This window comes from Sinocyclocheilus grahami, unplaced genomic scaffold (genome assembly GCF_001515645.1).
Source record: "Sinocyclocheilus grahami isolate Dianchi unplaced genomic scaffold, SAMN03320097.WGS_v1.1 scaffold138.1, whole genome shotgun sequence".
Classification (NCBI taxonomy): Eukaryota; Metazoa; Chordata; class Actinopteri; order Cypriniformes; family Cyprinidae; genus Sinocyclocheilus; species Sinocyclocheilus grahami.
The window spans coordinates 1,145,590-1,167,178 of NW_015505317.1; the positions used below are offsets into that span (position 1 = coordinate 1,145,590).

The 21,589-nt window shown below is 37.9% G+C and overlaps 1 protein-coding gene across 2 annotated transcripts in view; it reads right to left on the reverse strand.

Moving 5' to 3' along the window:
• The window catches only part of LOC107591176 (ribonucleoprotein PTB-binding 2-like), a 73,013-nt gene that overhangs the window by 32,305 nt on the left and 19,119 nt on the right, over nt 1-21,589 (reverse strand). For both annotated transcript variants that reach the window (XM_016280247.1, XM_016280248.1), the window contains exons 3-4: nt 11,458-11,930; nt 1,482-1,673 (exon numbers count right to left, since the gene is read on the reverse strand). In XM_016280247.1, the coding sequence (XP_016135733.1) occupies nt 1,482-1,673; nt 11,458-11,930 (665 nt within the window). The remainder of the gene's footprint in view (nt 1-1,481; nt 1,674-11,457; nt 11,931-21,589) is intronic.

Below are 21,589 nucleotides of genomic sequence, written 5' to 3' on the forward strand. Positions count from 1 at the left end.
AACAATGATATGACGCGATCAAATAGCAACCAGCGCAGAGTGAGGGGCATGTCAGCAGTGTGGAAGCATTTAAAACTGTCAGAGAAAGATGCAAAAATCAATTACAGACTGTTTAGTACTGCAGTGCATGTTTTCGATGAGAAGAGGACGGGGTGATTGTTGCTGGTTACTGTATGATGATCGAAATCAAGAAATGGCCTTAAACAATTAGTAAATAAACTGCAGAATGTTATGTTTTCATGCTCGAATTGCATGTATTCTGACAGCGCTGCACAAAATCGCGGCACTATCTGCTTGTTAACCAGGGTTCAAAGTACAAAGCGCGAGGAAAATCTGTGCTGAACCAGTGTTACTCGTCAGTTGCTCAATCACATTTTTATGAATTTTTACAAGGCATGTGACAATGCGATACGCATAATGTATTCATAATGAGACTCATTTATAAATCTGCTGTCAACAAAAAGAAGCATTGAGGTCTTCCTGCGCGTTTCCGCCAAAATAAAAGCTGAGAAAAAGCAAGAGCTCTATCAACATTCATAGATGTTAGTATTGTAATTTTACTTTTGTTTTGTAAAATAAAATACAAATTGAGACAATAATAATGATAATAATCATTACAACAGCTCTGTTAATACATTTATTATAACATTCACACATAGTGTTCAAATCAGGATCTGTAATATTTTCTAATGTTTTAAAAGAAGTCTCTTCTCAGCAAGACTGCTTTTAATTGTACAGTAAAAAATACATGCCTGATTCAAGAAGGGGGTCTGATGGTCAAAAAATATTATTTTACCAAATTTTAAGTTAAAATTGTGCTTTGTTGGTATAGTGTCTGCCTTCGGCCAGTGTTTCATTTTGCTCGGTTTCGGCTTCGGCCAAGAATTTTCATTTTGGTGCATCCCTACATAAAACTATTTCATTTGGTCTATAAACATTCCACCTTTTCATCTCTAAAAAATGGTAGTCAGATATTTTATTGTCCACCACAATCAAAAAGCTGAATGTTGAAAAATTTAATCAATTAATGTTTAGATGTAATATCCTGCTCTGCCAACAATATACTGTATCTGTCTACAGAATTAAGTCCTAAATTTGAAAAGAAATGAACACAATAAAAAAAAAAACTATGTTCTAACAAAACATCAAAGAGAACATGTGTTTTGGAGAATATCAGTTAATGCTCAACACCACTGACAGTTCCTTCAGGACAAGCTGCTGGTTTACGTGGATCTGTCCAGCATGATGAAAATAGCCCTGCAGTTTATTTCAGGCCTCGGAAATGCAGCGGAGATCTGGAGATGTTTGAAACAGCAGGGTTTGTATGAATACTGTAATTAAACTGTCACCACTGCTGTTTCACACATGCACCGTGTGTGCATTAATGCTTCTGGATGAATATGTGAGAAACACTCTTGTTGCTTGCTATGTGGCGATAAAGAGAAAGTCACTTGTCCCCCATGAGTGTGTACATCACTCACCACACCCTGAGCAGCGATGAGGGCGGCGAGAGTGCTGCGTCCAGAGGTTCCTGGGGGACAAAGAGACAGACGTATCTCCTGACCCTGGATCAGCTGTCTGTCCATCTCCAGCAGCATTGCTTCAGCCTGCTCCGCAGTCTCATACTCCACGACAGCGAAACCCCGCACCGGACTTCCCTCATCCTGAGCCAGCTGCAACACACACACACACACACACACACACACACACAGAGAGAGTGTTCAGAAATCAACAAATCTTGCCAAAGGTGTGTGATTGTGGTACATCATTACAATCCAATTTTCTGATCATCTCTGTTCATTTTTTGGTTTCATAAAAAAATCATGCAATTTCATTATTTTTCATTAAAATTCTCAACTGGATGCATCCTAAATAGTGGAAGCAAAATGTATCTGTAGATATGAGCTCCGCTGGGCTGTGTAGAGCCTTAAGGAACCCACTGATCTGTGTCTTCTGGTATTGATTTGTGAGTTGCCTGCAGCTAAAGGATGTGGTTAATAATTGTGACATTCTGACACGAGAAATAAAACCCCCACTGCATATTAAGCACTACTTTGATATTAAAACAGAAATTGAGGTTTAATTATTGAGTATTTTTCCTTGTGGCAAACATGAACATTTCGGTTTATTGATACTGTGGGGTCCAAACATTTGAGACCACTATTCAAAATGTTTTTTGTTTGTTTGTTTGTTCAATTCAAATATTTTAACAACAAAATTACTATAGTATAAATTTTAGCGATGCCCATGAAATGTACCATGGTATGCAACAATAATACTATCTATGGTATTGCAGAAATTACTGTTGTAAATCATCTATTAGTGAGGTAAGGAATATAAATTGTTTTTAAGTTACTATTTTTGGCATACAAATATAATAGTTTGAAGAGAAGCCATTTATAGGTTTAGCTGCAGATAATATGATCTTACCACAAAAAAAAATAATAATGTAATTACATTATGTAAAAAACCACTGTAAATTTTCATAAGTGTGTAAACCAAGCAGCATATCATCTTTGCTGAGTCAGTGAGAAACACTGTGCTTTACTACAGTAGCTTCATGTAAGGAACAGAGATGATGGCATTTCATACTTTCATTAATCCAGCAGTGTCCAGATCTAAAACTAGACTCTGTCTGTGGGAGAATGTGCTGTGTTCTAGCAGGCAAGTCAATTCCTTGTTTATAGTTCTTTCCATGACTCTGGATGGAGTGAAGAAAAATCTGGCTTTGGTTTTACTTTTGAAAAAGAAATATGAATGATGTGTTAAATATGAACTAGAATAACCTTTTACACTTACAGCATCTCTAACATGCATTGCTCCCACCGTCACTTAAGCCACACTTAAAGATGAACGTTATTGCATTAGGTAAAAAAGATTTGGGACCACTACACACAAGACACGTTAAATCAACTCACAAACAAGCATATTTAACAGTAAAGTGATTTACCATAAAAAAACTTGCACATGCACACAAGCTTACTTGCAAATATGCTAAAGAGAGAAAGACTCTCTAATTCCCAGCACAATTACCAGGCAGTGTTTTTGAATCTCACATTCTTTATGAGGAACCACACAGGGAATCAAGAACATTTACAAGGTGAGATTGAGTAAAGACACATAAACACACACTCTCCAGATGTGTTGTGGTGTGTTGCCTTTCATCTGTGTGTGTCATTTTGTTGAATTGGCCTCAAGGGAGTCCGGCGGCGCCTCATCAAAACTTCTCCACTTTTATCAGTGGAAAGACCTGCCTCCTCTGTCCACTCCTTCATTATGCTCGGCTTAAAGCTACTTATCTTACATACTCTGGATCATGTTCTAAACACTGACCTCAAATTCAGTCGATTCAGTCCACGATTCAGAATGATGACTCCTGTGCTTAATTTTAGACTTGACTGATTCACTACAAAGAATCACACACATCAAGTGTTTTGTTGTTTTACACTGTTCATTTCTTTTATTTGTGAATTAGTGAGAACGAATCAATAGAACTTTGTGTTAACTTGTTTAATGTCAATATATTATATATTTTGTGCTGCTCAATCTCTTTCATAATCATTTCGGTCCATGGTTTAGAGCGATGACTCCTGTGCCTAATTCAGACTGATTCACAAACTCTGATTGATTCATTACAAAGAATCACACTAATAAAGTGATTTGTTCACATTTTGTGCTGTTAATTTCTTATATCTGTGCAGTTAGTGAGGACAAACCAATAGAACATTGTTAACTTGCTTAAAATCAATATATTATACTTTGTGTGCCACAGCACAGTTTCTTTCTTAATCGATTCAGTCCATGATTCAGAAAGAAAGATGCACTAATTAAGAGATTTGTTTAAGTTTTGTGCTGCTTTTTTTCTTTTATCTGTGCAGTTAGCAAGGTCAAATCAATTAAACATTGTGTAAACTTGCTCTATTATATATTTTGTGCTGCTCAGTCTCTTTCTTTATCGGTTCAGTCCATGAATCAGAACAATGACTCCTGTGCTTGATCCAGACTGATTCTCCAACTTTGACTGATTCATTACAAAGAATAGCACTAATCAAGTGATTTGTTCACATTTTGTGGTGTTTTTTTTTTCAATCTGTCCGATTAGCAAGTAGAAAGCAATTGAACATTGTTCTAACTTGTTTAATGTCAACATATTATATACGTTGTGCCGTCTACTATCTTTCTCAACACATGCAATTCACAAGTTAACAACATCGGAATAGTGGTGCAGTAAACACTGATGGACAGCTTTTCTACAGCCTGAGAGAAAGAAAGAGAAAGATGAGGAAATAAAGAATAAAGGTTGAATCGAGGGACTCCATAAAGTGAGGGGGTGGAAGAAACTGATCAGCTATTGATTGGCAGTTCCTCTGATGGAAATGAAACTCCTGAGGGAAGACAGATAGAGGAATGAGAGAATGAGAGAGAGAAGGAGGGGAGCTCTGGAGAGTGAGTGAATGAATGAAGGGATAATGTCCTAGTGACAGCGAAGAAGATTGAAAACGAGGAGCGCTGAAGAAGAGACAGGATGTTGAGAGAATGTGAGATGAAGACGGGCTGATTAGAGGACACAGAAAGGAACGACATAAAGGATGATGGAAGCAAAAAGGGAAACACAGTCAGATTCAAAGTGGGACCTTAAACATGTACATGTGCACAGACAGAAATACATACATGGCGGTGAGAATGTAGGAAACCAAGAATCCGTAATGTGTACTAGCGTGGCCTGGATATTTCTTTCACACTGTCACACAAACACACACGGCATACGTCCTTGGCAGTAATAAGTGGTGCGCGGTATGTCTCAGAGGAACCCGGGCTTATCTGTGCCAGTTATAATGCAGTCAGGACAGCGTATGTAAAAGTCTAAATATAGAGAAGGAAAAGCATTCGTCATTTGGAAGAGTGTCAAACATTTGTGTGTGTGTGTGTGTGTCCGTTTGATTGAACACTACAGTGAAAGCACACCATTCCCAGAATCCACCTTCCCAGAGGAACATTTTACTGCTCTTCTATAGCTCAGCAGTTTTATTGGAGTTATCAGTTAGATTTCATTGAAATGTCAATTCAGATATTTCATCTAAAATTCCTTAAAATTAATAGAGCCGAGAGCACAAAACATCAAGGTTGAAGCAAATGAGTGAATATCATTAAAATAGTCAAATATGAAAGAACAAATGCTGTGGATCTTTTTGGTACCAAACTTCCAGTGTTGTGAAAATGTAAATTAACTCATTAAAGCGGCACCTAGAATTGAATGGGTGTGTAATTGCTTGAGTAGCAGGTGGCGCCGTCCTTCCAAATTCAGTTTCTCTGTTTTATGGTTTTTGATTCCCAAATAAATTTTTGAAAAACATAATAAGAAGCAAATGAGACAATCACTGCCATCCTCATGCAGATCATTTGTTCTTTGATTTTGATTCTTTGAGTTCACAGATATTACAGTCGATAACAGATGATTTCATCTTTTATAGGAAAGCACTCTTTACAGTATGCTTTAATAAATAGTGAGTTCTTTTTTCTCGTGTATTCTTGTGCTATACCTTTAAAGCCCATGATTAAGTATCTATTATTGGCTGATGCGATACATTTGAAAAAAATATCCCTAATATCAGCCAATATCAAGTACACTGCACATCCATAGAGTACTGAAACCTCTGAATTTTGATTGCATTTACATTTAATGATTTAGCAGACGCTTTTATCCAAAGCGACTTACAAATAAGAGAACAATAGAAGCAATCAGACGAACGCGAGAGCAACAGTATGCAAGTGCTGAGACCAGTCTCAGTTAGTCTAGCCCAATACACATAGCCAGATGAGATAAACTACTGTTCAAAAGTTGAGTCAGTAAGATTTTTCAATGTTTCTGAAATGTATTTCAATATATTTGAAAATGTTATTTATTTCTGTGATTGCAAAGCAGTCATTAATCCAGTCTTCAGTGTTACCATGCTTCAGAAATCATTTTAATATGCTGATTTGGTGGTCGAGAAACATTTCTTATTATTATCAATGCTGAAAACAGCTGTTCTGCATAATATTTTTGTAGCAACTGGGATACATTTTTTTTCAGGGCTTCTTTGATGAATAGATAAATTAGATAAGTAATAGATAAATAAAAAGAAGTTCAAAAGAACAGCATTTATTTATAAAAACTTTTCTGTCACTTTCAATTTAATGCATCCTTGCTGATTTCTTTTAAATATTCTAACTTTTGAATGGTAATGTACATGTGAAATTTAGAAAAATCTAAGAAGCAGGAAACATAAGAAAAGGTCTCCATTGAGTCACATTTCCGTATAGGAAAAGTTCTGGAAAAATCTCATATTAAAAAGATCATATTTGTGATTTTTCTTTTTTTATGGGCTTCCTTCATGCTCCTGATTTTAAAACGCCTACCTATTCAGACTCTAAAATTTGCACACAAACACAAACAGATGAGCTCATTACATTGCTTGTTTAAAAAAAAACCCCAGTGAAAAGAGAGATGGAATATGAAAAGAAGATATTTAGAGGCATAGAAAAAAACAAGGAAACTGTCACCACCCAGGGCTCTTTTCACAGCCAAAGACATCACACACACAGGCAAGCAAAATCAAACAGGAAGTGTATATATATTATGATGACAGGCTTCTGTATGACAAATTGGAGCATAAAAGAATTTCAGTAAACCTGCTGAGTTGCGCAAATGGTAAACTGCTCTCTCTCTTGGCCCAAACTGATTCTGTCATGAGTCTATATCCTGCATGGCAATTGACACAAATCTAACACAATAATGATACTCCATAAGTTTCCTTTTTTAGGCCTTGTATATACAAACATTTTACTAGACAGGAAGGAGAGAGTGGTCAAGTTTCATTGCCCAAATGTAAAGTCGATGTTCCTACAATAACAGACCGGTGTGCAACTAATAACTGAATCATTCAAGTATGTTGTGCAAGGTTACTGCAACAATGACAACGAGTATATACCGTGAACTTCACATACTTCTGAAAATCCAGCGTTCAGTTGATCCTAATATGCGATCATTGTCACAGTTGTAAACACAACGGCTTTGTTCTTCTGAGGGGGTTTGGAGTCATGACGGCTTTGTTTCCAGGCAAACCGTTAAAGAACTTGACACACAAGTCTCCCATAAATCCTGTAGAATTCAACCAATCAGATGATGACTTTGAAATTCCCGAAGTGTTTCCCATTTTGCCAATGGTCCGTGTGCATGAGGTCTGAGGCTGAGACTACACCCACTGAGACATGCAACCGCCAGCCATTACTGACCTCAGGCCAGGGAAATCAATACAGCAACCACCTCCATTTAAACACACAAACAGTATTCCAAACTATAAAGTACTCCATCAAAAGCAAATATTGTAGCTGGACGTCTGCATGGCGTGTTTGCTCTGGCTTGGACATGTTCTTTTTCCTCTTATAAATGGCTGACCTTTGAGAGCGATAGAAAGACCCCAGTGGGATTTGGAGAAAAAAGGGGGCGCTAGGCAGTATGAATGAAACAATAATGTCAAGGCAGTGGTGAAGTACAAAAAAATGTAGCCTTATGTAACTTGGTATAAGATCAAGATATCTTTTTCTTTTCTTTTTTAAGAAAAAGTTTTCATTAATTGAAATAAAGCAATAAAATAAAATATTTATAAAAAAAAATAGAAATGTTGTCTAACTAATGTTGGAACTAACTGAAATAAAATAAGTTTAAGTACTTAAACTAGGCTATAAGTTTAACTAAAATTGAAAAAAAAGCTAAATAGAAATGGATAAGATTTTTTTTTTAAATGACAAAAGTACATAACAAAATTACTAAAACTACTAAAACTAAAATGTAACATTATTAAAAATGTAATATTATAGAAATAATAGCACGATTACCCTGGTCTAAACAGACAAATTGTATTCGGAAATTGCACTGAATTTTTGTGCTGAACACTTCACCTTTATATACCTAGAAGGAACATCACAACCTGGGAATAAAACTCAAACCTAGAAAATAACAGATATACATATGCACTTGACATGCAAGCACAAACACAAAGTGAAATAATAAAAATAAAAGCAGTGCAAAAATGCATGTGCAGCAAAACAATAAAGGGTCAATTTAAAAGCATGTCAACCCAAAACCTAAATGGATGTATACATTTTTCTAATAACCTACATGTGGTCATTAATAATGCAACAGCATTAAAAAAAAATGACATCACTTAATCTGTGCGATCAATATGAATATTTTTAGACATTAAACATTCATGGTTACTTATTTTAAAAGTATATATACTGTGTGCATCTTCATACTCCATCTTCAAGAAGGAGGTTGTCTTAAAAAGTGACATGTTTGTTTGTGGGTGTGCTATGACAGCCTTTAAATTCTACTGAATGTGTCAGACCAAGGGTCAGCAGATGCGTTGGCCTTCATATCAGTCGAAAGGAAAACAGAGATAAACAGAGACTAACAGAGACAAAGAGAGGGGGGGGGGGGGATAAAGAAAAACAGAAAGCAGCAATAACAAAATCAAAACTCTCCACTTACGATTAATCACGTCCAACTAAATATATCTGGATGCACTGTGTGTGCGTCCAGCTGTCAGTCTTTGTGTGTATGTGACTCCATCATATGTGCCAGGGTCAGAATATGCCCATCATGAATGCACTGAGTCATCTAATAACATAACTGCTGCTGTCTTTCTCAAAAAGAAAGGCAAAAGGAAAAGAGTTGACAGAAGGGAGGGGGGCAGCGAGATGAATGAGTGACAAAGTGGGAGGTGAGATGTGAGAAAGAATAAAAAAAGATGCATTTTCAAACACATCTAATGGAGCTGACATTTCCTGTCAACTAAACTCAAGAGTTTTGTCTTTCATTTCACACCATAGTGGTTTTGAGAAATACACTGCTGCATCATGAGTCAAACATGACCTGGTCATCACTATAAACGAGAACTATGATCAAGTTATTCTGACTTTTAAGCCAGTAAAAGTCATTTACTCACCCTTATGTCAGTGTGACTTTCCTTCAAGGAACACAAAAGATATTTTGCCTAATAATTGGTTCTTGTGTGTCTTGTGATCAGTCAAGACATCTCAGGTATAAATGTGCACATCGTGTGGGATTAAGATTTGAGTGCTTTAAAAAAAAATAAAAAATTTACAGAGAGCACCACTACTGAGTAATTTGAGTAATGATTGATTAATGTAATCATAACAATGAATTAAACAACTGTTAACATTAATTTGTTATATAGTTATTCTGTTGTCTCACTTCAATAATGTCATCTATGTATTAGTGGATGCAAGTTGTGAAGTTAAACTTCATAAATAGTGAACAGCTGCCTCAGTTAGTTTTATTAACATCTAGTTAATTAACAGTCTATTTAAATTTCAATGAAACAAGCAAAACAGTAGTCTAGAAAAAATGTAAAAGTGGGACTATTTCAAGCAATAAACTAAGGGTAATTATATATGCATATTATACTTAGGGGTGGTGAAGTGGTCTGCTATTTTTGTTTTACTTTTAAAGTGATCAATCACCTGAAAATGTTCAATAACCATTGTGCTATTACAACAGAAGGACTGAATAAACTCTGAAATAATCTAAACAGCTGTGTTGAAGAACTACAATTAGAAGAACATTACTAGAGTCACTCTTTCCAATCACCATCCAGTTATGAGCTTTTACATCATTAAAAACCCCCTAAATATTGATGAGACATTTTCTGTCGACATGAGGCACATTTTGCATCTTATTTTCCAGCATCTCCTGCACTCCAGAAATGAGCTGAATCACTTGTGCAGTTCATTGTGTTATCTCATTTCTGTAGAGAAGTGGGGGCGGCAATATTCAGAGAGCTCCATTATTGATTCTTGAAGCAATGCTTGAGTATTAAAGAGGCTTGAGAGCACTGTGATGCAATTTGAGGTCAAAGTCCTGAAAGCATGATGCATCTCCAACACTCCAGCAGATGGTGTAGGTTTAGTGCTGCTGCAAAGCTTCATGGGATTGAGAGGGTGTAGCGTATTGATTTCTGTGTTGGCTGGTGTTGGCCCTAACTGTAGATCTAAAGTCAGTGTGGCCCTTTAGCTTTAATGGTTTTGATTAGGATGGAGGTTGAGGAAACCGTATCCTGCATCAGCACTTAAAGGCAGTTTTCCTGGGAGGAATTGATTTCTGGAGAAGGTATGCATGGTGAAAAGCTCTCTCTTATTAACACAGTGGAGACAGAAGAGAAGGCTGGGTAGGGTTTCCACACAAGTCCTCGTCACCAAGTCTGGCAAAAGAACTCAACCACTAAAGTCACAATCAGATCATCAGTTCTTCTCTAATGACTACATTGGGAACAGAAAACCGGGTTGTATTCCAAAAAAAATAAAATAAAAAAATACCGGAACCAAATGATGTTATTGAAGAAAGGTGTGACCAGTGTAGTCTGTTTCCTGAACAAATTACCCTTATGAGACTTTTTGGTGAACGATTATGAGTCTTATTAACCATTTCTTTTTTGAATCAGAAAAATCCAGCACCGTATACTTGGATTCCCAATTCAATTTCACTTATAAGCTATTTTTTAGCCGAATTAAAATCAAGGCAGTGTCATATTTCTGAAAGAATGACTCTTATGTTTATGGTAAAATAATTTTTTTTAAAGAAAATAAAAAATATATAGTGTGCAGTCAGTGTAGTCAGATTCTCAAACAGATGACTCTCATGAGCCATTTCTTTAAGTGAATCAGAAAAACTCATCAGTTCTTTTTAGCAAATTAAAATGTTTAAGTGAATAAAAAACTCACTCAGTGTATAAGTGAAACAAAAACATACACAGCAATTAGTGTAGTCTAATTACTGAACATAAAAATAATAATACTCTCATGAGCCATTTCTTTAAGTGAATCAGAAAAGTATCAGAGTAGTCTCATTCTCCAACAAACGACTCTTATATGCCATTTTTTATGTGAATGAAAAACATACAGCACAATCATTGTGGCTGGATTCCTAAATGAATGACTCAAATGAGCTGGTTCTTCTAAGTGAATCAAAAGAACTTCAGCTGTTACTGGACTAATTTGTCTCACAAACTTTTATACAAACTTTTTCTGGAGTTTGACAGTTCCCATCTTTTCATTGTATGAAAAAGAGCACCAGCAAAATGTGCTAGACGTCTCCTTTTGTGTTCCACAGAATAAAGAAAGTCATACAAGCTTGAAACAAACAGTGATTAAATGATGGCAAAAACTTTCATTTTTTTGGGTGAACTATCTCTTTAAAAGACTGCAAGTGGCAGCAACCAACACATTCCGCTGGACTGCAGTAGCCCTATAGAAATAATTTCTCTGTTGGACTAAGAAATATTATCTCCACCAAAATAGCAAAATCATTTTTTCTATAGAATAATTCTTTCCAGCCATGTCAGTGGAGGCGAAATGCCATAATAGAAACACCCTGTTACTTTTTTTACATCTCACCTGGCAGAAGATGGGTTTGTAGCTTTCTGAAAAAATGTGCGCCAGCTCCTCCGAGTCTTCAAAGTCTAGCGGCAGGCGATCCACGCATAGGCACTTGGAGTGGAGGTGGTCAGTAGAGGTCAGCTGGTTGACGTCAGCCCATTGCACCATGAGTGCACGGTCACCCAGTGGTTTGCCCAAGAGTTCTGATCGTGCCCTGGAGGCCGAGTCCTTCTTCATGTACTCCACAAAGCCGTAGCCTTTGGAGTGGCCCGTAAGGTCGCTGTAGACCAGGAAACATCGTTCAATGTTGCCGTAGGAGCGCACCAGCTCCTGAAACTGGCTGGCAGTGACTGTGTAGGGCAGGTTGGTGACACACAGGAGAGAGTCTGTGGGCTGAAGCTGGACGGTGATGTCACGGCCTCGGACTGATGTCTGGTGCAGAGTTCGGATGGCATCCTGTGCCTGGCCACCATTTAGAAGGGTTACGAAGGCTAGTGAGACACACACATACACACATACACAAAGAAACATTAATAAAACACTCAAACAGCAAATCAAATGGATCTTGATTGTAAAAAGCAACAAGAGTACAAGAGAATACTAGATCCTGTGAGTGATATTAGAAAGAACTAAAGTTGTGGGTCACGATGAGTCTAACAAACACAAACGGAAAAAATCATCAAACTAAAAAATAACATACAGGTCAGATAAAAACATCATAATACATACATCATAAACAAAATAAATTTGCAGCTATATGTTAGTGGATGCATTTCATGGATGAGCAACTGCATGATCTTTTCATTATATCACTGAAACTAAGTGCGGACTGTGGACAAGAACTTTATAGGAGTAAACACTAATGCTCTAGGATCTGGTACTGATGATAACTGCAGTGAATATGCAGCATAACCTTAAAAAATGTTAAATTCCAGCACAAACATCCTCACTCATATCACAATTTTACCAGACATGAAATATTCACAGTTCCTTCTATGCATGACACTTAGGGCCCTATCATACACCTGGCGCAATGCGGCACCAAGCGCGACGCAAGTGTTTTTGCTAGTTTCAGCCCGACACCGTAGTCATTTTCACATCCTGCACCACGTTGTTTAAATTGCAAATGCATTTGCATGCATTTGTGCGCCCATGGGCGTGCTGGTCTGAAAACGAGGTGTGTTCAGGCGCATTGCTGGTGCGTTGCTATTTGGCGCGTGGCAACTGAAATAGACTGCGCCATTGACCAACAAAAACCTGGACTAAAGTCAATGGCGCAGTAGTTTTTTTGTTATTTAAAGAGCACGGTAGTATGGGCGGGTCCACAGCATGCGTACACTCTGCTTATTACGCACACAGGGCCGCACAGCAGCACACAAACATGGCAAATATTAAAAATGAAAGGATTGCAATGTAAAAGATTATTATTGTGTAGGCTACATAAATATAAAAATGCCTACATGTCATAATGGATAGTCATTGCATGCATCAGAATTAGGCTACATGAGCAGCTCCGTTTCATCTCTGGAGACGCGTTCTGTCTTTGCGCTTGCAAATTCCACCATGTAATGGCAAATCCGCCATGGCACGAGCGTAACTGGCTCTTAAAGGGAATGGGAGACGAGACTCTGATTGGTTTATTGCACGTTATGCCCAAAACACATCCATTACTCATTAAGAGAATAGGGACAACCCTTTTAGACCATGCGCCGGGTACGCCGACTGGTTTTCCCATCCTTAAACTAGCAAAAGTGGATTTGGACACCCCCTAAGTGCACCTGCGCCGTGCGCTTTAGACCATGCGCTTAGATCGTTAAAATAGGGCACTTAAAGTCGGCATGAAATATTTTTTAAATGCATTGATCCTATTGTGAACGATATCCATGCATGTTTTATTTTTTAATTTTTTTATTAAAATCCCAAAATGCAATTTTCCGATGAAAACAACAGACTTCTCTCTGGTGATGCATGCCGGACTTTTCTAAATAATTTAGTCCACTTTAGTCCCGTCTCTACAAACTCGCATTTGTCTGCCTCCATTTTTAAATGCGCGCCCACATCTTAAAATCCAAACAACAACGGATACACAGAACTGCCCTAAATTATTTATTTTTCGATAATCAGTTACACTCGGATGTACATCACAATTAGGAATAAAAGAACTGCCACTCCTTCCGAATCATCCTGACTTCATAAGAATAACTGCTAAGTTATTCATCTCAGTCTTCTATCTCAATAACTAAAAAGTAAAAGCTAAAACTTTACAGATTGCCTACTGGATTGGCAGATGGCTCTCTGTTTTTGAACCTGATTAATTCCTGGAAATGTGCCAATACAGTGAGTCTGTTATAAAATAATTCCATAATTACAATGAAATTCAATTAAACCATGTAATTAACTTCACAAGAAGTCCGTCGATTTAATTATCAAACATAAAAGGATTTTACATGATTTTAAAAAACAGGGCATAAATTGTTGAAAACTATGTCTATAATTCTTGCCGATTAATGAAATATTTTGTTTAGCAAAACATGCTGTTCCACATACAGTAAAATTTAATTCTGAATATGTTATGCACATTATTTTTAATTATACATCCAGCATTTGAGCACAAAACCCAGTTTATGACATTTATGCTGTTTATACAGTAAATGAGACTGTTGCATTATTTCCCAGGAAATTGTTTAGCAAGAACTAATTGGATATTTTCCACCCCCTCAGAAATTAATCAGCCCTTTAACTGCTGCTGTACCTGTTCTGCCCTTTATAATATACAGTGACAATCCTTTAAAACTACAGTAATCTTTTATAATAAATAGTAAGTAACTACTATAAATAATGTCACACAGGCCCTTGATCCATAGAAGTTAATCTCATTTATACTTCATTTTTTTGTCCTTCTCCACCCCCCTTATTCCTCCCTTCCTTTTAACTAGAGCAAAAGAAGCATAGCTAGGCATTTTCTTTTCCGACAAAGAAAAAATACAGAGTGAACAAAGAACAGCTAACATAATAATCTTAGAAATCACAGCCACTTTAGCTGGTGACAGCACTGAGACAGCCATTTTTTTAAAACACAGGAACCTGATTATAGTCTTCGTCTCAATCTGTGACAGTTATTATTATATATTTTTTTTAAGTCGAGGAGGGGGGGTTGTGTGGTGAGGGGCTTTATTGTAACAGCATAAAGCCTATAATTCTTCTGCCATGAGACATCTAAAATTACTCAATGTACAGTGGAGTCATTAATAAGTGCTACACAGGGACTAGCATGACAGGGTTCAGCTGTCAATAGAAGATAACATTACTGTCTATTGCAGATCTTTCATGGCTTCTTTAGGTCCGTTGTGGTCAGTTTGAGTCCAGATTGGAACGTTTATCATTCTAGAAACATCACAAAACAAAGGCACAACAATTACAGCAATTATAAAGTTAAAATCACAGCGTTGAGCCTCCTCTTCCCATGAGCATTCCCCGTTCTTATTACACTCATTAGACTTTCCGTTAGCTCTGAGATGATAATATGCTAGGGAGGAGTAACACTCACTCAGCTACTGTAGTGTATGACATGAGCTCTACTCACACTGTGAGAGCTCATTGAGATTCATTAAGCCAGGGTGTGAAAGATCACAGCGTTTAAAACAAGCATGGGTTTGTATCTGTTAGCACACGGTGTTAGATGATTGATGCAGTCCTTTCTGTCCAGGCTAATGACACTCATAAAGCATCATTCCAACTAACTGGCTAAATTTGCATATTTCAGTTACACACTGAATTCACTTCTTTGGCAACGAGAAAACTGTACCAAATTCTACTATGTCCTAAATTTACATCTTGATACCAAGAGACTGCTTTGATGCATGCATGGCGTAAGTATAATATCCATCTAACACAAATCAGGGGTCAGAAACCTTGTGCCACTTTTGGCAGGCGGAAGGGTAAACACTGGCACACGAGCAAAAATTGAGAGAGAGGAATATTACATGACTGTTATTTTGTTGGTTTTGGAAATGTTGAAGGCAGGGTCAAAAATTAACACTCACATTTTAAACATGCATGATTAAAAACAAAAACATACAAATCACCTAACCGTTGTACCTCAACTGGATAGTTTACCATTACAAAAATAAAAAAAAACATTTATCTGACATTTATTTTAAGACCAAAACTCTATGTGGCAGAACATACACTAATGTTCAATATACATTTTTAAAGAAATTAATAATTTTATTCAGCAAGGATGCATTAAATTTATGTACAAAAGTATTTACTGTTAAAAAAAATTCAAATTAATTTTTCTTTTGAAAAAAAATAAAACATTAAGCAGCACAACCATCTTAAAACTGGTGATAATAAGCAATGTTTCTTGAGCACCAAATAAACAAATTAGAATGGTTTCTGAAAGATCACTGAGGACTGGACTAATGGTTGCTGAAAATTCAGCTTTGCCATCACAGGAATAAATTAGATTAAAAAAAATATATATTAAAATAGATAAACAGTTATTTAATTTTTTTAACTATATTATTGTTTCACTGTATTTTTGATTAAATAAATCCAACCTTGGTGAGCATAAGAGACTTCTTTAAAAACTTTTGAAAGGCGGTTCAAAAACATTCCACTTTTAACCACTTTCCTGATTTCTTTGAGGGAAGGGTCTATGGGCAGGTGTATGCATAAGCTTTTCTGATCTATCAGTCTAATATTGAGAAATAAGCTCACGCAATTTACTTATGAATGTGAAGAGACAAAGGAAAATGATACAGAAAGCAGCAGCTTTGTTTCTGCTCTGATAGCCGCAAAACTACACCAAACACTGTGAGTTTGTGCTACATTTTTCGCCTTTAAACCAAACTTACGATTTCAGCCAGCAAAGTGGCTTTTGTGGCTGTTCAAATGCATTCAACCACATGAGCGTCTACACTACAAAAGCAACCCGGTCTAATGTGTTTTCGACTACCTCTGGAGTAGTCAAATATGGACAAGATCAAAATGTTTCACACCCCATTTACAACTGTACTTAGCATTGTCCACTTGAGATCGGATTTTATTAACGCATTTTAATATCAGGTGTAAACAGGGCCCTAAAAATAAAAAAAGTGCAACTAAATATTTCAGTTAAGCAAGCTGAGCTCCTTATTCTGCCATGCTAAACACTGTTGCACCGTGTATGAGGATTTAGCCACTGTGACACAGACACATGCAATCACTGTGGTTTTAGTTCACAAGGTCTGTGGCAAAGAGCAGACAACGCAGCTCTGCCCTGGTACTGTGCTCGTTATGGCTCGTTAGGCTCCATTCAGACTGGGTGTCGTTACCAGATGGTTGCAATATCTTAGCAGACCAAGGCCATCAGCGCCGGGCCAAGTTTGGGTCCTTCAGGCCGTGCCTTGACAGAGTGTCCTCCCCCCACTAGCTGCCTTCAGCGGCAGAGCACAAACAAGTCTTCCCCTGCTGCTCTACAGCATGTCAATTACCAAGCATTCAGGCAGACACACACACACACACACACACACACTATCACAAACACACAGACAGACACTCTATGATCCAACTACTGCTTTATGGTGTGTCAACTGGCAGGTCAGAGATACACAAACTCATGTGCATACAGTTCCAGACTGCAACTATATCAATTCTAAGGTCACCTGACCTAGCATTAAAAATAACACTACAACACACACAGATTTTGGTGTCCATCCGCTATATCTCTGCATGTCAATTACCACTGAAAACACCCAACAAAGCTGACAGCTGCCATACTGTAGATTTGGAGTATGTATTCTGATGAACATTCAAAAGAACAAACAGACACATTCGTCTTTTATCTTTAGTGTAAAAACAGGCTTTGGAAATGAATCCATTTTTGTTAGAGATGGACCAAAATGCCCTGAAAATGGTTTAATTTAAGATGTGCCTTAGCACTTTGCAAGTGAGATGCTGTACCGGGTGAGCTAACGAGCAAGTTTACTACATTAGAAAAGCTTTAAAGCTGCAGATGCAAATCTCAAAATGTATTAGTTTACAAATCATGCATTCTGGTAAAAGCATTTTGAGGTCATAAAACAGTATTGTGCAAGGAACCGCACATTAAATAAGTTTTTATTAATCAATAAATTTACTCGTACTCGTTAAAATGCCCCGATACCAAACGCCGATACCACACAGCATGTGATAAGTGCCATATTCAGACAAAGAAACACCGACAACAGACAGCAGAATGGAGTTATTAGAGATTAAAGATGTCTACGAAGTATATGTATGCAATGAATATAAAACATTCAGTATTAATGCCTGTATAGCTGATGTGTGCGATCTGATAAGCAAAGCACGCTGAGTGGATTGAGCACACAGCGGCGCAGATGCGCGAGCTTGTCGAGTGAATATCCCTTTCTCACAGACATCACTGGAAAGTTTGTAGTTCGGTCGGATATGTCAAAAAGAAGTAAAACAATGCACAAGTTACTTAATGGTAGGGAGGGAGGGAGGGAGAGAGAGAGAGAGAGAGAGAGCGCACTTCTGTTGTGTGATCTTTATTGATGTTCGCTCACTTAGCACGCATCATTTGGATTAAAACTAAATCGTAAATATAAGACAATTTATAGGGGCATTCACTGTAAACGTCATTTATTTGTTTGAGTACGGTTTTATAAATGTTACATTGTGTTTTCTTTGTTTCTTTTTGGGTTGGCTATTCTCCTCTGCCCCTAGAAATATAATAAAGATGTTTTATTGAACTTGTTCTAACTTAACTTGTCTTAAGACACAGAATAGCATATATTAATTTTGCCAAGCAAGAACTTTGTGACGGTACCTTGGTACTCGCACGTTTATATTTAACTATTAAATTAACTTAAACTAAACTATACTAAATGAGCGGTTTATTGGCTCAAGCGGATCGCATAAATAGCTAGAACATATTTTATTTAGGCTAATTATTACTAAATTGTTTTCTGAGTCAGTGTCATCTGCAAAGATGAAGTTGATGATGCTGATGAACGACTTTATTCTCGAAATGTAATTATTTTTATTCTCAATATTTTATTTCTACATTTTTCTGGATATTTAATTAGTTTAATCTTGCATTATAGGCTAATTACTTTATTCTGGAGATGTTTTTTTTAAATTTTTTTATTGTTTGGCCCTATAATCCTCTTCCTTGCTCTCATTTGGCACGAATCCAAATGTTTCCATTAGGGATGCACGATATATCGGCCACCATATCGGTATCGGCCAAAATTTTCATATCGGTGCATCCCTAGTTTCCATATTCACAATGTTGGCTATTTGAATTTTAATGCAACAGACTATTATTTATTAGGCCTATGTAAACCAGGCTTTGTACTTAACCTGCTTTCCAAAAAAAAAAAAAAAAAATCATGGTCTTCTTCACATGAGCAAATATGTGCTTGGCCCAAGCTCAGGCTGAACGGCACGGATTGTACTACAGGCTGTTTTAATTAAGCAGTGTATCTAGATTCTAGTGTATCTATATGTTTGGTTGACTGTATTTTATTCTGATAATGAACAGGCTGCAGCGTTTGCAATACTGTAGGACTATATGAAAGGTGCATTTCTCTCGTACTGCAGAGATGGCTAATCAGCATCGTCAATTCATCTTTGCATAATAATCAGGGCCGTTTCTAGGCATAGGCGAGCTAGGCGGTCGCCTAGGGCGCCACGAGCTGAAGGCCACTAGATCAGAGTGCTGTCAATTGCTGCCTGATTGTCGCATGCAAAGTTTGCATTTGGAGCGCTCAACAACGCCATTAGATCAATTAGGGGGGGGGGGGAATATGGATTTCGCCTAGGGCGTCAAATTGGCTAGAAACGTCCCTGATAATAATAATAATGATAATAATAATAGCCTACAAGGAAGGAATAACTGACAACGTGCCGTTGAATTACAGAAAGAAAGAAAAAAACCAAGATACCGTCATGAAGTTCTTGTTTGGCAAAATTAATATATGCTATTCTGTGTCTTAAGACAAGTTAAGTTAGAACAAGTTCAATAAAACATCTTTATTATATTTCTAGGGGCAGAGGAGAATAGCAAACCCAAAAAGAAACAAAGAAAACACAATGTAACATTTATAAAACCGTACCAAATGAAATGTGCACACATGTGACTGGGGCTAGTGCCATCTAATGGTCGCTGATTTTCTGTGTCTAAGCTGCGCGTGGATCGCGAGCTGTGTGTGTGTGTGGATTGGGCAAGGCTAAAAGGGTGGAACGAAAGTCTCAAAATTCAAATGAATCAAATAGAATCGACACAAATAGGTCTCTATTTGAACAAAATGCTGTACATTAATGTAATTCTTAACTCTGCAGACACTGGTTGAAAAGCATTTGTTTCAGTGTAGTGACGCACATTTGCAAATTTTTCTAATTGTGTACACGTTAATGAATTGCACTGGGCCTTGTTCGTTGGTAGTTGTGTGTGTGGGGGACGTGAAATGCTGTAAACTGCGAAAATGAAGTCTCAAAATCCAAATGAACTGAACAAGATCGACTCGAACTAGACATCAATTAATGCACGTGTGTCACCTGATCGACATATGCATGGTTTCCTTTTTGCATGAGCAATTTATGATATATTAATGCAGAACAGAACATTTTTATACGCAAACATGTCTGTATTTGTACAAATTGCTGCACAATCATTTAATCCAGAATTCCACAGACTCAAATTGAAAGGTATTTGTTTGTGGTTAGTAAGATACATGTATAAAATTTATGCAGTACATGGATAATTGTGCGTGCATCTATTAATCATTTAGAGTCTAATATCATCCCATATGCGTTGCGCGAGTTTTGCTTGCTTCATGAGTGTTTCTGCATTATATGAGTGGCTTTGTAAAATAAATCGCTGCACGTTTCAGATGAAAAAATATCAGTTAGGAGATCTATAGCGAGTGGTTCCCTGCATTTTTACAGCAAATTGCGTGATTACAGTACTAAGCCGCTGCAATGGAGCAGCTCTAATGCTAGGGTCCTATTATGCTTTTTCACTTTTTTAATTTTAGTCAGTGTGTAGTATGTTTGGGCATTAAAAAGATCTAGAAAGTTACAAATCTCAAAGTCCACACCAAAGGGAGATATTTAGTTTTTTATAAATCCCTTTTCAAGAACTACAACGAACGGCTCGTTTGGACTACAGCGTTTGTTTTCCGGGCTTTGTGATATCACAAAGCGGCTCATTAGAATTTCATTACAAATAATTCCCGCCTACAGAAATTCAAATGGTTGGGGGGTGGGGAGGGGCGAGGTTGTGGTTATAACGCTTGGTTGAGTGAATGCATCAGACGAGATGATGGAGAAGAAGTGCTGCTGCAGAGTTAGTGCATCAGAGAAAACGAAGAAGAAGAGCTGCTGTGCTGTAGCATAACATTTTTGGCATGTCTAGAACAGCGGTTCTCAATTCCAGTCCTCGCGTACCCCCGCTCTGCACATTTTGTATGTTTAATATACAGATGGTATTTCCTGCTTGACATTTCTGCCTGCCGCACCTACTCCAGTGCACTTTTTGGGTCAGCTGCAGGGTCATCAGCTGGTGCCACCGTTCACGGACGTTTCGCCCCCTATCCAGTACGTCTCCTGGTGGGAGGGCAGTGGCTTATTGGGACGTCTCCCCGCCACCCCCTGTAGCTGCCCTCACTGGGGTACCGAGCCCCAATTCATGTCCCTCCTCCTTAGCCACAACCAGTAGCTTACCTTCTTCTGCCTCCTCCGCCAGCTCCTTGACGGCTCTCCTCAGGCTTACCACAGTTGTCCCATCAGCTCGAAGGAGCTGGATTGCAGACTTTCCCACGAAGCCCCTGCATCCAACTTCTACAGGATGGATGGTCGCGGTTCATCCCCCGTCTCTGCACTCCGCCGCCAGATCAGAGTACTTGAGCCGCTTGAACTCATACGCCGCTGGTATTCCCTCTTCCCATGGCACAGTCAGCTCAATAATGAGGACCTTCTTGGCCGCTGTGGCCCACACCACAGCATCTGGCCTTAATGTTGTCTGAGTGGTCTCTGTTGGGAAGATAAGCTGGGTGCCCAGGTCAACACGCATCTTCCATCCCTTTCCAGGAGTGAGCAGACATGTTGTCCTTCCCGCCACTGTCTTCTGCCCGCCTTCTCCTGGTCTGAGGAACGGGAT